This window comes from Botryllus schlosseri, chromosome 10 (assembly GCF_051294905.1).
Source record: "Botryllus schlosseri isolate E-star chromosome 10, Bs_hap1, whole genome shotgun sequence".
In the NCBI taxonomy this organism is placed as follows: Eukaryota; Metazoa; Chordata; class Ascidiacea; order Stolidobranchia; family Styelidae; genus Botryllus; species Botryllus schlosseri.
The window spans coordinates 19408451-19422738 of NC_137245.1; the positions used below are offsets into that span (position 1 = coordinate 19408451).

Here is a 14288-nt window from a genome sequence, read left to right on the forward strand (position 1 = left end):
GTATCATTTTCTAGCTTGTTTTGTAACATACAATCTTTTGTCGTCGGCCATTTAAACATAACTAAAGGCGGAGACTCTTTGTTGTCAATTATGTTGTTACTAGCTTTTAGTCCGCCCTGTATCAAGACTTGCTTGTTCACGGCCGGTGCGAACAATTATGTTTCGGCAATATTTAGTCCATACCATGTTTGTGTAGCAAGACATGTGTAAGATGAATGTAGCATTGAAAAAGTACGATGCCAGGTGAGATATAGTCTTCGGGTATTTCCGTTTATGATCCATTACGGAGTAGAATCAGCTGTGTAATGATGGTGGCAGAGACGGCCGAAATTCTGGATGATAATAATCCATGGCTTTACGACTGTAGACCACCGTTGTTAATACGAGGTAGTCGTGCAATATTACCCAAAATAAGGTATCGTATATATAGCTATTTTATATGATATGGCAAGCTAGCCTATGCTTTCGTGGAAATCTGGCTATACAATAGTTTGATTTCATGTTTGATTGCTTGATATTGTGTTTATTCTTGACTTGTTCATTCCACTCAATATTAATCACGATTATCAAGATTAACGTCTTTGTGATTCTGTTATGTCTTGTATTCTGGATAATTTACTTATACAAATTCATTTTACTCTGGTCCTTTGATGATGACCGGAAACTATGTTAGCACTGCGTTGCGAACTGCATGATGAAAATTGAAAATTGTGTTTCCGTTACAGTTCGCTTGAAGACAAAGCTGTTTTCCTCGCTGCTGGTATCCCTAGTCTTCCAAGACGACAAGAAGCAATACCCACTCATCCACCAATACCAAGACCAGAAGTGTCAACTGCTCAGAAAGCCCTCGTAGAGCTGCGATCTTTACATGGACAAAAACGCGCGCTGAGTTTATTACAGCTACAAAGATCTTCGTCAAATGCTGGATTGAGGACTATTACGAAGGAAGGACACAAGCCGCCGTCTAGTAAAGGTAGAAAACCTTTCAAATCCGGTTTGCTCAAGGACAGTCGCAATGTTAACGACAATGAAACAATCAAACACCTCATGCATCAACTCTCCGAGTTGAATAATATAACTTACAAACGGGAGATTCAAGGTGGATCCGAATCGTTTTGCTCCGAAATTACGCTTCAGTCAAGGTTGGAAGATATACCTCCTGCGTCCGGCAAAGGTAAATGGCTACCACTTCATTTCAACTGATTTCAATTGCTATAGTTGCGCAAACTGTAGGACGTAAACCTGTCTTTATGGATTGTATGCGTACGAACTCCGCTACTGCCGCGAGATTTCTAATCAACAAATCTCGAGCGTGAAATTCCCCCAGGTTGGAATACTATGGATTGTCGATGACGTATGGCAAACTTAAGAGCGATTTAAGCTCTTGTTATTAATGCAAGGATAATACTCGAAAATATCGCCAATTCCCAGAAAACGTGTTCAATTATATACCAATAGTGTAGGTGTAGATTGTAATTACTGTCGTTATGTTCCTCCTGCTTTGTATATGACTACGGAATATTATTCAGCTCTTCGACCGCGAACAACAATAGAATACCCGGCTGGTTCTGAACCTCGCGCACAAATCAAATCGCACAACGTTATGAAGCTGATAGAGCGGCAGATACTTCGAGACCTGACGCGTCATATTCAAAGAAACGCGAAAGGCAATGGAAGCCAACAAACGCAGAGCTCTCCCGACACCAAAACGCATTCGGACGAAGTGCCCGGCGAAATGAAGGTCGTCATCAAGAAAACCAAACACGGCGGAAAGGCGTCCAAAAGCGGTGACGTCACGAAGTCACGTAACAACGACGTCACGCTACCTTTCATCACCAAAACGGCGCCCGCGAACATGGGCAGGCGGCGTCCGGAAAAATACGAATGGTCTCGGCAGGAGCTGCCGAATAACAAACCGGAATCGCGATCTCCGGTCCCCGGCATGAAAAATGTCGCGGTCAAAGGTCAGAGTCCGAATCGAAACCCTGATCCGGTGTTGCCGACTACACCGTCGCGAAAGCTCAAAGCTCATCTTCACGGTGACAATCTTCATTCGAGCTTGCCAAGAATACAGGAAGGTACATTCTATGAACGTTTGATGACAATTGGTAATGTTCAATTCAATTGTAGGTTACAGAGAGTATTTATTATAAAAATGCTAGTCGAGACAGAAAGCGCTCTTGATATTGTGACGTGGCAATCGAATTTTTAGTCACGTCGACATTGATGGCGATTCTCATCTCTCCAAATCTCCAAATTTTTTCTTCGACTATATACCCTTCTGACTAGTCGGAGGTGGATTCGCGTCACAAAGTTAGGATTTCACGTGCTGGTGGATTCATGCACCCTTCAGTCAAAAAATATTGTGGTAACATGATGAACACTCTGCCACGTTGGCAACTCCATGCATTTGTAAGACAGACACTACTCGACGCCGTATATTTCGCGAAGAACCCATTAAATCGGCATTGACGTCGCCCGTTTGGCCATTTCGTCTGTCTCCGCAATAGTATAGGGTTACCATATTTCGGGAATCTGAAAAGAGGACACTTTTCAAAATTTTCAGACTTACAATACTGCAGTAGAATCCGGAAAAAAATGGTAAAAGTTTGTGGCTGGTCGACTAGGAGAAAAATAAGGTCACCTTTCCGGCTCAACTCCCGAAATACCGACTTTCTATCACATTTTCCGTTGGTTGACTAAAATAAAAGGTTAACTTTCTGGCTCAACTCCCGAAATACTCCCGAAGTGCGTTACTTCAGTATTAATTTCCTATATCTCAGTCGATTTTTAACATACATTGAAGTAAAATTTTCAAAAAAGAGGAAATTTGAGCGTCCTCCGAGAACACTTTCAAAAAGTCAAAAAAATCCTCTTAAAAGAGGACGTATGGTAACCCTACCCAATAGGTCTTGAGATGAACCGGTAGATTGCGGTCGACGTAATGAACACCCGTATTCGATTGGCTCCATTGTTATATCCAGGGATATTTGGATACATATCCTTATTGTGAGATCCTAATCACGGCATCAGTACGCTGCTCAAACAAAATAGTCTAAAACAAATGCTCTCACCGCATGCCATATAAAATTCGTAGTGGGTGTGTTTCTGTGAGCGAACTTCGTCAAAATAATGTGATAAGTCTATCTATATGACTTACAGCCATAATGCACCGATTCCCACAATAATGAAGATTCATAGATGATTTTTGAGTCTTCCCGCGTTCCACTGTATCAACATACCACAAACGTTTGCTTCTCGCTATACACTCAAATCGTTACCTTGTAGAACCAGATAACAATTCGCCTTCGAAGGAGCGCGAATCAGTTACAACCCGTGACATGGCCACTTCCACAACACCGATGTTCGCGAAGGAAACATCGCCCACGGGCGAGTCGCCGGATAATAGAAAGGTTAAACTCCCGATCCTGGGAAAGAGCATTGGACAGCACAGAGACGCGTCGTCAGAGGTAGGTGACTAGGTGTATCGGATGTTGCAATAAATCTTGTTTCATCACTCTGTGTTCTGTAGTTAATTGAATTTTGTGATTCCAATAGTGTTTTTTCTTCTTCATACAGTTCTCCGGGCTCCGGTATGTTAGTCGATTGCAGTCGATTCGGGTTATTCTTACCCGAGCCGCGTTCGGGCTCAACGCATCATAAACTGTCAGGCTCTAATCCGGTCATATTTTTCCAAATGACTTCAACAGTTCATTTTAATGTCAAAGTCTTTAAATAAATATATAACAAATTTTATATTTGGGGCCGAAATCGGCTGAAATTTCAACCGTCTGCTTCCGTCTCTGCTCCATGGTCGATGAACGTGGGTTCAAAGTCACTGTAAAAAGCCTACACTTATTGTTTCTGATATTATGACATCACCCATGTGCATCAGCTTTAGCATTCACGCACTAAAGCAAAGGTGGAATCAAGTCATGCACATTATGGGCCAAAGCAGAAATGGCTTATATTGCAGTATGATTTCAGTCAGGGAACTGAAGTGCAAATTGAAAGTCGAGTGTACATTCGGCTCTATTTAAGCCCGAAATATTCTGACCTGGCCCTATTTCCACAACTGTACTAAACAACTAAAGCTTATATTGCTAAATTTCACAAGTCTTCTTCTATAATGTCGTAACCATCGTGTATCTTCTATCTTTCCGGCAGTACGGCGGAAAGTTCATCAAGCCCTCTATCGGCGAGATCAAGCGCATCATCCACGGACTGTACGGCGATTATTTCGACTTCACACTGGACCGTTACTACACGTACGAAAACCAGAACGGCGAGCCCAAAGGCGGCGCCGAGCCGGACACCCCGCTACATTTCGTGACGCCCGCACTGGACGAGTCGAAAACGCCGGCAGGATCGCACACGCTGCAGCTCTACAAGTCGGCAAAGAGTAAGAGGGGCGAGGAGAGTCACGTAAATAAATCACAAAAGATGCCCGCTCCGCTTATGAGGTAATTGGCGCGTTTCTTGTTCCCTTCGGGTTGTGAGTATAGATCAGAGGTCTCAAACACGCGGCCCGCGTCGGCATCTTGGATTTTCAAGTGTTCTACATTATTTAACCGCCACATATCGTTTTTAGATTTGAGAGCTTGAAATTCACCCCAAAACTGCCCAAAACCCTAAACTATACTCGTCAAACTTCAACATAGCAACACTTGCAAAGGCTACCGTGCAGTGGCATATCTGCTATTATGTTATATTACCTGTTCATGATGATAAAACATTGATGATTTGTGACTGGAAAATGTGATTTTCACGTATCCGCGATTTTCCGAGAATTAGCCCACTAGACTATGGGGTATCGTATATCAGATGAAAATGACTCGAGTTGAGTCGGTTCAAACGTAAAAATTAGAGACGGACTTGTGACTTGGAACGCGTTGGGTTGGTAAAGTCATAGATGCAACTATCAAACTGTCATGATGAATACTAATACATAAGAGGGTCGTAGCCGGCGTTGCGTAGCGTATAGCGGATTTCGTTATCTAAGCAAGTCGGTATGGCAACCATCAGCACAATGTTGCCTCCTTGATATATAGTTAGTTACATCTTAGCTATACATCTTGGATCTCTATCCATGTTATTATCGCCAATTAAATGTGGTGATCAACAAAGAAGTGCGTTCGGCAGCTGTAACACCAATGGATTGGTATAAGGCGATTGGACAATTCTTTACTATGACACAATAATTTTATATTGTTATTTATCTGCTATCCGCTAGCTGCAAAATTGTAACGCGACAGCTTTCACGATGTCATGATGCATTTGTCCCCTTGCATTGTGTCTGTATCTCAATATTTTGACAAGTTATGTCAAGCACAACAACAATTTTATTCGAATATTTTTGAAAATGTGAGTTTTTTTTTCGTGTCAGGCGTGAAAAATCTTATTTTCACGATGTGAGGGGAATGCCAGCAGTTTACAAGGTCTCCTACGATAAGACATACTTGAAAATACATTTATTATCCCTATTATTCATGCTGCGGCCCGTGGTGTCATCAAAAACTAGAAAATTGGCCCGCGAGCACATTTGAGTTTGAGACCTCTGGTATAGATGGTCACAGAGTAGTCAACACGGCTGCATGGATGTGTAGGGTGATACAAGGGATATTTCGTTTGGTTGTTGTGATAAATGCGCTCCTATAAATGATCCGACTTTACAAAATCCAAATTACAAACAGGTAAGTGATTTTTGCTTCAAAAACCGTGAAGTAGATGTTGAAGTATAGTCCGAAAACATATCCACTGGAGTAAATATTGTATACAATTTAGTTTTTTTTCAAAAAGGCCTTTGTTTAAAACACTGTTTAAAACATGTTCTAAAAATGTGTTTTAAACAACCATTTGTTTTAAATGCAACCCTACACGTCGCCGTCACCACCACCACCACCGAGTCAACATATTTTAACATTCTATTCATTACCTAAAATAAAATACCAAAAGTACTTCAAAACACCGGTGTCCTGAGAAACCGCGCAATGCACACACAATTGTATTCGGAGTTGGCGTGGTAGATTGGTAGGTAGTGGGTTGGTGGTAGTATCATAGCCTTTGTAAAGGCTATGATAGTAGCTTAGTTGGTGCTTCTACTTTTTTGAGTACTCAAATACTCATGAAAATAAACTCACAGAATGTATCAGATTGACGTAGCATCGCTTTTTTTTTGCCACCGTGATGGCGATGCGGATCATATTGAAATACTAGTTCTCTACCAGACACCAAAACGTTGAAACTATAGTTCGCGTTCGAAGACTGTGTGGTTCGAAAGACTTGAGTAAGCAGTGGAAATCAACAAGATCCCACTTGAGTACTTCGAAAAAATCATAGTAGGCTATTGCTTAGTTTCTGACTACCCTCGATTATACAACTTTCTTCAACGCACCTCGATAGTAATATACTGAAATGAAAATTACAACATAACGAGATGAAACAGTTAGTAAACCAATTGGCATAAGCCCTTCTCCCCAGATTAACTTCCCTCCATTTCACCTGCTCTGACACCACGCCACTTTCAGATCAAAGTACGGCAAAGCAATCGCGTCGATCAACAAAACAACAGAGCGAGCCACGTCCACCTCGAAACTCCCGCATGACCGCCACGACCGATCGCGGAGCGAAACGCGCCCGGCCGCCATCGACATGGACTACTTGTCCTTCCTCCGCGGGCAAAGGAACACAGCCGTACCCGACACACCAAACGAGCGAGCCCTGAGAAGCCACATCGCTTACCAGGTGGCGCTCTATCACGAGCAGATCGCCCGGGAAAACAGCAGCTTGCAGCAGAGCAATGGCGCTTCTTCCGGCAAAGAAGTCAACAACGGGCGTTACGCGGCGGAGAGCAAAGAGACGACGATGACGTTGACTCAGTTCGCGGAGGACATAGATCGGTACGCTCTGTATTTGGAAGCCTACGTTGAGGCGAAGCGTAAGCAGGCGGAGGAGAGGAAATTGAAGCTGCTGGAGTTTAAGAGAAAGCAGAGGGACGGCAGGAATGAAGGCAATCGTCTGCTGGATGTGGTGGAGAGTCGAGACGCGTTTCTCGCTCAGGTAATATAATGAATTAATTTATAAACGTAATGCGTAAGCCAACGATATGCGATTTTTATCCGCTCAAGACAGAAAACCAGAGGTGGTCAAAGTAGTGAAGAAAGCCACTCAAGTAGAAGTACAAGTAGCGGCGAACAAATCTACTCAAGTAGAAGTAGAAGTACTTCTGCCATAAGACACCTAAAACTACTTGAAGTAGAAGTAGAATTGACTGACTTTAAATCTACTCAAGTAAGAAAGTAGTTTTGAAAACGGTTTGAATTCGTTCGCATGGACTGTCAAAAATCTGCAAATTGAGTTATGCGGAAGGTGCAGAGAGCTTGATTCGTATTGATGCATCCAAGGAGGTATCAATTTACGACAGACTAAGCATTCGTCCGCATCATGGGATGAAAATTATAGTATTAATATAAAAATGCGATACCCTTTGTTTACTAGAATACCCCGTTTTAGAGAATATCATGGCGTGGCGTCCTACCCATACTATAAGGCCCCAACTTTAGGTAAAAAGCAATACGGAGAAGCTGTATCGGATATGGTTTCAACACTTAACAAATATTGTGAATCGTAAAATTTATATTTAGTGTAGGTTTATTTTCGGGAAATAGAGGCATTTACCGCACTTGCTTTTATGCTTCAACATGTATATTCTGAAGACAAAAGGACTGAAAGTAATTAGAATCAAATGTATGATACTCAGAATTGAAAGTGAAACACAAATACCACTTCTAAAAAGCGCAAAATATATTTCATGTCTTTTGTCCATAAAGCTTCAAAGGTGATCTGCTAAATCAGGTGTAACGTTCAAAAAAGCCGGATTTTCCAGATTAGCAGGGCACGTTATGGCCGGCTAGAATACGATATGATAGGCAATTGCTAGATTGCGAAACGGTAGTTTCAAACGTTATGGTGGGCCATATTTACTGTGATGAAATATTTGATATGAGCGACAATGCGGTGTGAGCGGAACCAAGCAATCCGGTACCTACATTATATTCACTGATACTTTCGTGAAGCGTATTTGTCACTCCACAAGTACTGTGCGCGAAGCGCAACAAAATTTCTGGGCTTGACTTGACTTTTATGAATAGTAAATGTTGGTAGGCCTACTCCGTGAAAACAGCCCCGAAATTCCTCAGGCTATCTTTTGTATTGGGGGATTAAACTACTTCTACTTGACAAACTGAAAGTAGCGAAAAGTAAGTAAGTAGATCAAAAAATATTACGAAGTAGAAGTAGAAGTAGATAAAATCAGATATACTTAAGTAAGTACCAGAAGTAGAGGAAAACTACTCGAGTACTTGTAAAAAGTAGAAGTACTTCGCTACTGACCACCTCTGCAGAAAACATAAAATTTTATGCAGAAGACTCGATGCGATGATAAATCCACTGCCATCGACACGAGAGAAACCGATTCGAGTATTGGATTTCATCTCGGCTCCTCCTCTCCTATGCCGTCTTTACTAAAAAAGGCTATTGAAATGAACCCGATATTTTCAGCTGACACTCATCAGGGGTAATCATCAGCAACTAGTACAGAATTAGAGAGAGCATTTTATATCAACAATCGTATCACAAAATATGACGTCACCAGCATGAAATTTCGAATAAGAGAGAATTCAATGTACCATTTTTAGATGGTGCGTGAACTCCTTTTGTTGACACAGCCTTGGCTGGTGTATTTTGATTAAAGTCGACTCCAAGACACACAAATGAAAGTGTGAACGGCCCTTCCGACGTCACGAAATCTGTCGTCTCGATAATTTTTCGCACGAGCGGGTTATCCAACAGATGCTTGCCAATGTCAGAATTTATGGTCTTAGATTGTTCCGCGTTAAACTTGAGCGGATGAATCAAGGGTGAGCTTTTCACCGAGTGTGATGCACGTGTTCTAATAAATCTTGGGACATGCTGATTTATGCGTTCCTGCAAACGCTTTGACGTTCTTCCCACGTAGCCACAGTCACGGTGGCACTTCGTAACACTTCGCAGCTTCGTAACACTACATTACAATATTTGTGATACGATTGTTGGCATACAATGTTCTTTCCAATTCTCTACTAGTTGCTGACGATTACACCAGACGAGTGTCAGACGAAAATATTCGGGTTGATTTCAATATGAATATACTATTCAACTGTGTATTGAAGTTCTGCACGCAAGAAGCTCTTTAAAAAAATAGTGAAGGACCCTGGAAGACGAATGAAGAGAAAGGAGAGCGTCTAAAATATAATGACTGCCAAAATATCAAGACCGAACGCGCACAACGGGCATTATGGTGAGGTGGATGAGAGACCGTATTTGGTCGTTTCGACATCCTGTCTGTTAATTCCATCGCATTGTGTCTTGCATCTCGCACGGTTTGCTGTACCCGCACATTTAGTTTTGTGGTATCACATATATACATCTTCTTTTTCCTTCTCTTACCCGTTTTGGCAACTCCATGACAGGTAGCGATTTCGAAATATCAGCAGCAACACCCTAACACGCCCAAGACTCCCGCAAACACGATATCTGTCAAAGACACCGCCGAGGACGATATTGAGGCTGAATGCGCGCGCAATAGGCGCACACATCAGCGGCAATCTCCGATCCCGAAAATCGACGAAACGCACGACAGCCGCGAGGAAAAGCAACATGACTCCAAATCCGACAAGCTTGCGATGGGAACCAAGGTGTATCGGATATTCGGCGAGCGGAAAACATCCGAGTCGAACATCCGTCGATGGGTGGCGCAAGCACCGACGAATTACTCGTCGAGACTCATAAAGCGACAGGTGTCGCATAACGCCAAAGGCAGGCGAAAGACGACGGCCCTTCCGGGGCAGAGCGCTGAGCGCCACAGTCGCTTTACGAAGCCGCACGTGATGACGGATTTCGTGTCAAGATTCCGGGTCGCCACCAAGTATAAGCTCGACAGGCAGTACGTCGCTTCGCTTACATCGGGCACAATGTGACCCGCGCTTTTTCTACATACCCAAAGCCTGGCGTTACTAACACAGCCATGGAATCCTCCAAAGAAGGCCTTTGGGTTGAATGAATGAGTGTTTCGTAATGACACATATGCTCACAGTTTCAAATTATCACTCACATTGTTATACGTTTTTTTTATAGTAATCAATACACCAAACCCACGCCAGAATCGCCACTGTTTGGCTCAGTTTTCGTTAATTGAAAACACCACAAGATTGCGATAAAATGAAAGGAAAGTAAGGTGTCGAAACAGGCAGTCATTGAATCTAACACCCAGCTTGGCCGAGAACACAGAAATAAGAAGCATAAGTAGGGGAGATGTGGTACCGACAGGGTTGTAATGACTCGAGTCATGACTCGACTCGAGTCCGACTCGAGTCACGATTTTCGGATGACTCGACTCGACTCGACTCGATTGCGATAAAATGAAAGGAAAGTAAGGTGTCGAAACAGGCAGTCATTGAATCTAACACCCAGCTTGGCCGAGAACACAGAAATAAGAAGCATAAGTAGGGGAGATGTGGTACCGACAGGGTTGTAATGACTCGAGTCATGACTCGACTCGAGTCCGACTCGAGTCACGATTTTCGGATGACCCGACTCGAGTCAATCTGTGTGTTGACTCGACTTGGACTCGAGTCATTGCGCATGACTCGAAGCAAGTCATTGACCCGAGATTCAGACGGCCAAGACCGACATTTCATTGTAATTTCGAAGCCAACACACTATTGGGATTTCGTTTGTTGGTACTGGTGCTTGAAAATGCGACCAGAAACTGCTAAAAGTGAGGAAAATTGATATATTATAAATTCGAACCATTCAATATCACCAAACAGAGTTAAAAAAGTGGGTTTAGGAAGACTTTAACTGGAAACTGAGCAGTCAACACAATGACTTTGACTCGGACTCGAGTCATAGTACCATGACTCGGACTCGATCCCCTGTTCGCTGACTTAGACTCGGACTTGACTCGGTGGGAATTGAAAATGACTCGACTTGACTCGAGTCAAAAATATAAAAGTGAGATTGACTTGTGACTCGGAGCCTTGTGACTTGCTTACAACCCTAGGTACCGATGGATCACTGGGACCGAAAATACTTGAAAAATTTTTCATGATAATTCCATGATTGCACTCCGTGAATTTTTCTACAATTACATGCTGACAGAATCTTTCCTCACATGCAAACAAATTCGACCTGCGTGAGTTATGGGGCCTGTGACGAATGATTTACGTTTTAGGGGGTGTAAAGTAAATTTAGATCGACATTTGCATTTTTCTATATCACCTTACAGACTAACAAACCCGCCATAATTTTGATGTGAAGTATAGGGCTTGTATCAGGGTATATAATGCCACATATTTTTTGAATCAATACCAGCCTCGAGTGGACTATTTTCAAGTCAATTACAATATTTATGTGGTGGGGGACCTATGGTACCATAGCCAAATCAAGCAAAACAGATGGGCCAACTAATCACTTAACAACAGAAACTCGCCTGCATATAGCCTATATAGGCGTTAAATCATAGTTACATGTGGTGTTTTATCGGTATTACGAGGTATTTGAAAGTCAAAATGTCGATTTGCGGGTAATATGTATGTGGCATTAATTTTGTACGTTTAGGCGTAAATCAAAACATGATTTTATGCCAACATTTGGGTTGATATAATCTATTTTATTCTTGAAGGTCGCGACGAAACATCCTTCATTGGCTTGCTGTAGCTTAGCTTATAGTACACAACAAAACAAGTTAACAAATTTGAGTTTTTGAGCGCATGTCTCATAGGTCCCATGGTCGTGTGCCTTTGGACCCACCGGGTGGGGACCGATGACACGTTCGAGCAACAAATTTTAAACGTTCATAAATATTTTTTGAAAAATCGGATATTCATGTAAATGTCCGTTAGTTAGAGCTTGTATCAAAGTATTGAGACAGCAAAAGATCCGCTATGCTCGGCTGAAGATTTGAGGGCTAGAGATCATTTTGCAATTTTTGATCCATCGGTACCACATCTCCCCTACACTGAATAAAAAGTAACAGAAGCTAACAGAAAGACGACAAGCGGTGAAAATGAGATGCATGTGTCAGTACGCGACATATATATGTCAGATCGTAGTCCGATAATCTCAAGAGCAAACTATAGTCACAGATCAGATGTCGTGAGTGATACGATTCCGTATGATGCAATCTTAGGTAAAGGAGGTGTAAACTTGAATGTGAGATCGAAACCATTTATCAACGCCACCAAGTGTGATCTTTGCGAAACGAAAATTTGCATTATCGAGGGGCTACATATAATTATTTCTCGATATAGCTCTCGAGTGCTTCCAACTTGTGTCAGATCTCGTTTGTTTTGACGCATCCAGACGTAATTACCTTGGTTGTATTGGAGGAGACGAAGTTTAATGAGAAACTCAGAATTACTCGACTTTCGAAACCTTATTTCTCCCTTTTTTGGTCCTATCGAACGGGTGGTAATGAGTTCCTCTTTCTGACTTTGTGCGGGTAGCGCGAGTGTCAGAATTGAATCATGGCATCTACATATAACACTATAGAGACAAATTCCCTGTCATGGTTAATTAATCCGGTTCACCGTAACGGCCACTGAAACCAACTGAATATTGAGAACCTATCATTGCTTAGTATTATTTTTGAGAAACTATAGGCTCCTCTTGGTGCTTGGTATGGGCGGTTTCACCCGACCCTATGTCTCTGTCTAGTGCAGTGGTTCCTAACATTTACTAACCTGGCGAACCCTTAATCTAATCTGCAAGCATTACAAATTTTCCGTGAGTTACATGAACAAAAATCAAACCCATGAGGTTCATTTGGAACCCGGGCATAGCGTCTTTTCTATTGGCCTAACCGGTCAGTATGAATGTTCCTTATTTAATATTGCTACGCTAGTTTTAACAAGTACTGTGTGACATTGGCGACTTCGTTCACATATCTCTGCATTCCCAACTTAGACTTGCGTTATTGTTGTAATTTCGACCGTGAGACATTGAGGGATTACACTCGAAGGAAAATTACAGCAAACGATTATTAGCAGGGATATCTAAAACTAGTTCTAGATATCCCTGCTTATTAGTAGCATATTGATCCCCAATAAGCAAAGATTATAAGTGGTGGCCTTCCAGTTTATTTTAAACTGTGTACAGAAGAGAGAGAGACCCATCCAAACATTGCATTATGTTGCGTCACCCGGCGTCGGCACTAACGAACTATCGGCTAGACTTAGCTCGTAATTGCGCAATTGCTGTGGGCGAGCGCTGACCGCAAACACTAATCTTGCAAAGCGAATGATTTACGAACTCTATACGTGATTGCAGCAGAAAAACTTCCTCGAGGTTCATATCTTCGAAATTCAAGTGCCTTTTTCGTTGCCACGGAGCGAATGCGAAGTTACCGATATCGCCGTCATGTCCTCGTTGCTCAGTACACATGAATGGCATAGCAGAGCAGACATGAGCTGATATTATATAATATTTCAGAATCCTGTTACAGATTTGGTATTTATAGTCAACTCCAGAATCAATTTAGTATGATGTAGGTATCCGTAAATGACTGAAGTTTATTAGAAATGTATCCTCAAAATTGTAAATTATTAGAAATTCCTTGTCCAAATCCTGATCCAGTGTACACTAAAAAAATAACGTAGACCCAAATCTGATCCTCGTCCGGCACACATCTTCAAATCAATTTTTTTTTTGAAATGTAAATCCATGCTCATCGCACATGCAACAGTATTATCGTAGGGATATAATCCCAAACCTTCAACAAGATAATTACAACAATATACGATGATCAAGTAAAAATCCTGTAATCGTGTTGTTGACATCATCCGACGCGTTATAATTGGTATTGCCTCGTGTTTTCGTAAATATTCCAGAGTCTAATCGTTAATATTGCATCGTCGCCCTATATAGCAAAGATCACTGATAAAAAATTCAAGTAAATCAAATCATTCTCTTTAATCGTAACTTGGTGTTGCTCTCTTACTGTGCAGTGTGCAGTGTGCACCCTTTACTGATCATGTACTGTAGGAGGTGCAATTGATTTTCAACGTTGAACATTTGTGTTTTTGGACACCGGTCCGCAAAAACAATTTCATTTTGAAACTGGTCCCATGAGCAAAAAAGGTTCCCGACCGCTGGTTTATAGCGAAAAATTGTTGGTAGACCGGTTTCAGTTTTTACATTTTTAGCTTCAGGAGTAACCTTCATAGCGATCCTACTGGATAGCTGGCTCA

At 42.0% G+C, this 14288-nt stretch overlaps 1 protein-coding gene across 2 annotated transcripts; it reads left to right on the top strand.

The window, feature by feature from the left end:
• Window positions 1-52: 52 nt before the first annotated feature.
• Window positions 53-10201, top strand: LOC145448544 (uncharacterized). 2 transcript variants are annotated; one of them, XM_080326954.1, is made up of 7 exons: window positions 53-243; window positions 726-1174; window positions 1530-2078; window positions 3289-3470; window positions 4168-4463; window positions 6528-7059; window positions 9510-10201. In XM_080326954.1, the coding sequence occupies exons 1-7, from the start codon at window positions 203-205 to the stop codon at window positions 10014-10016; spliced, it is 2556 nt and encodes an 851-aa protein (XP_080183080.1). In that variant the 5' UTR covers window positions 53-202; the 3' UTR covers window positions 10017-10201. The 2 variants fall into 2 exon arrangements, with proteins under 2 accessions (XP_080183080.1, XP_080183079.1); XM_080326953.1 differs by lacking the exon at window positions 53-243 and adding an exon at window positions 263-415.
• Window positions 10202-14288: the final 4087 nt, after the last annotated feature.

Excerpts from the sequence above, each read along its gene's own strand:
- LOC145448544 (XM_080326953.1), top strand. The coding sequence starts at position 306 with ATGATGGTGGCAGAGACGGCCGAAATTCTGGATGATAATAATCCATGG. Across the intron at positions 416-725 it reads GCAATATTACCCAAAATAAG|TTCGCTTGAAGACAAAGCTG; the intron begins GTATCGTATATA and ends TTTCCGTTACAG. Across the intron at positions 1,175-1,529 it reads ACCTCCTGCGTCCGGCAAAG|CTCTTCGACCGCGAACAACA; the intron begins GTAAATGGCTAC and ends AATATTATTCAG.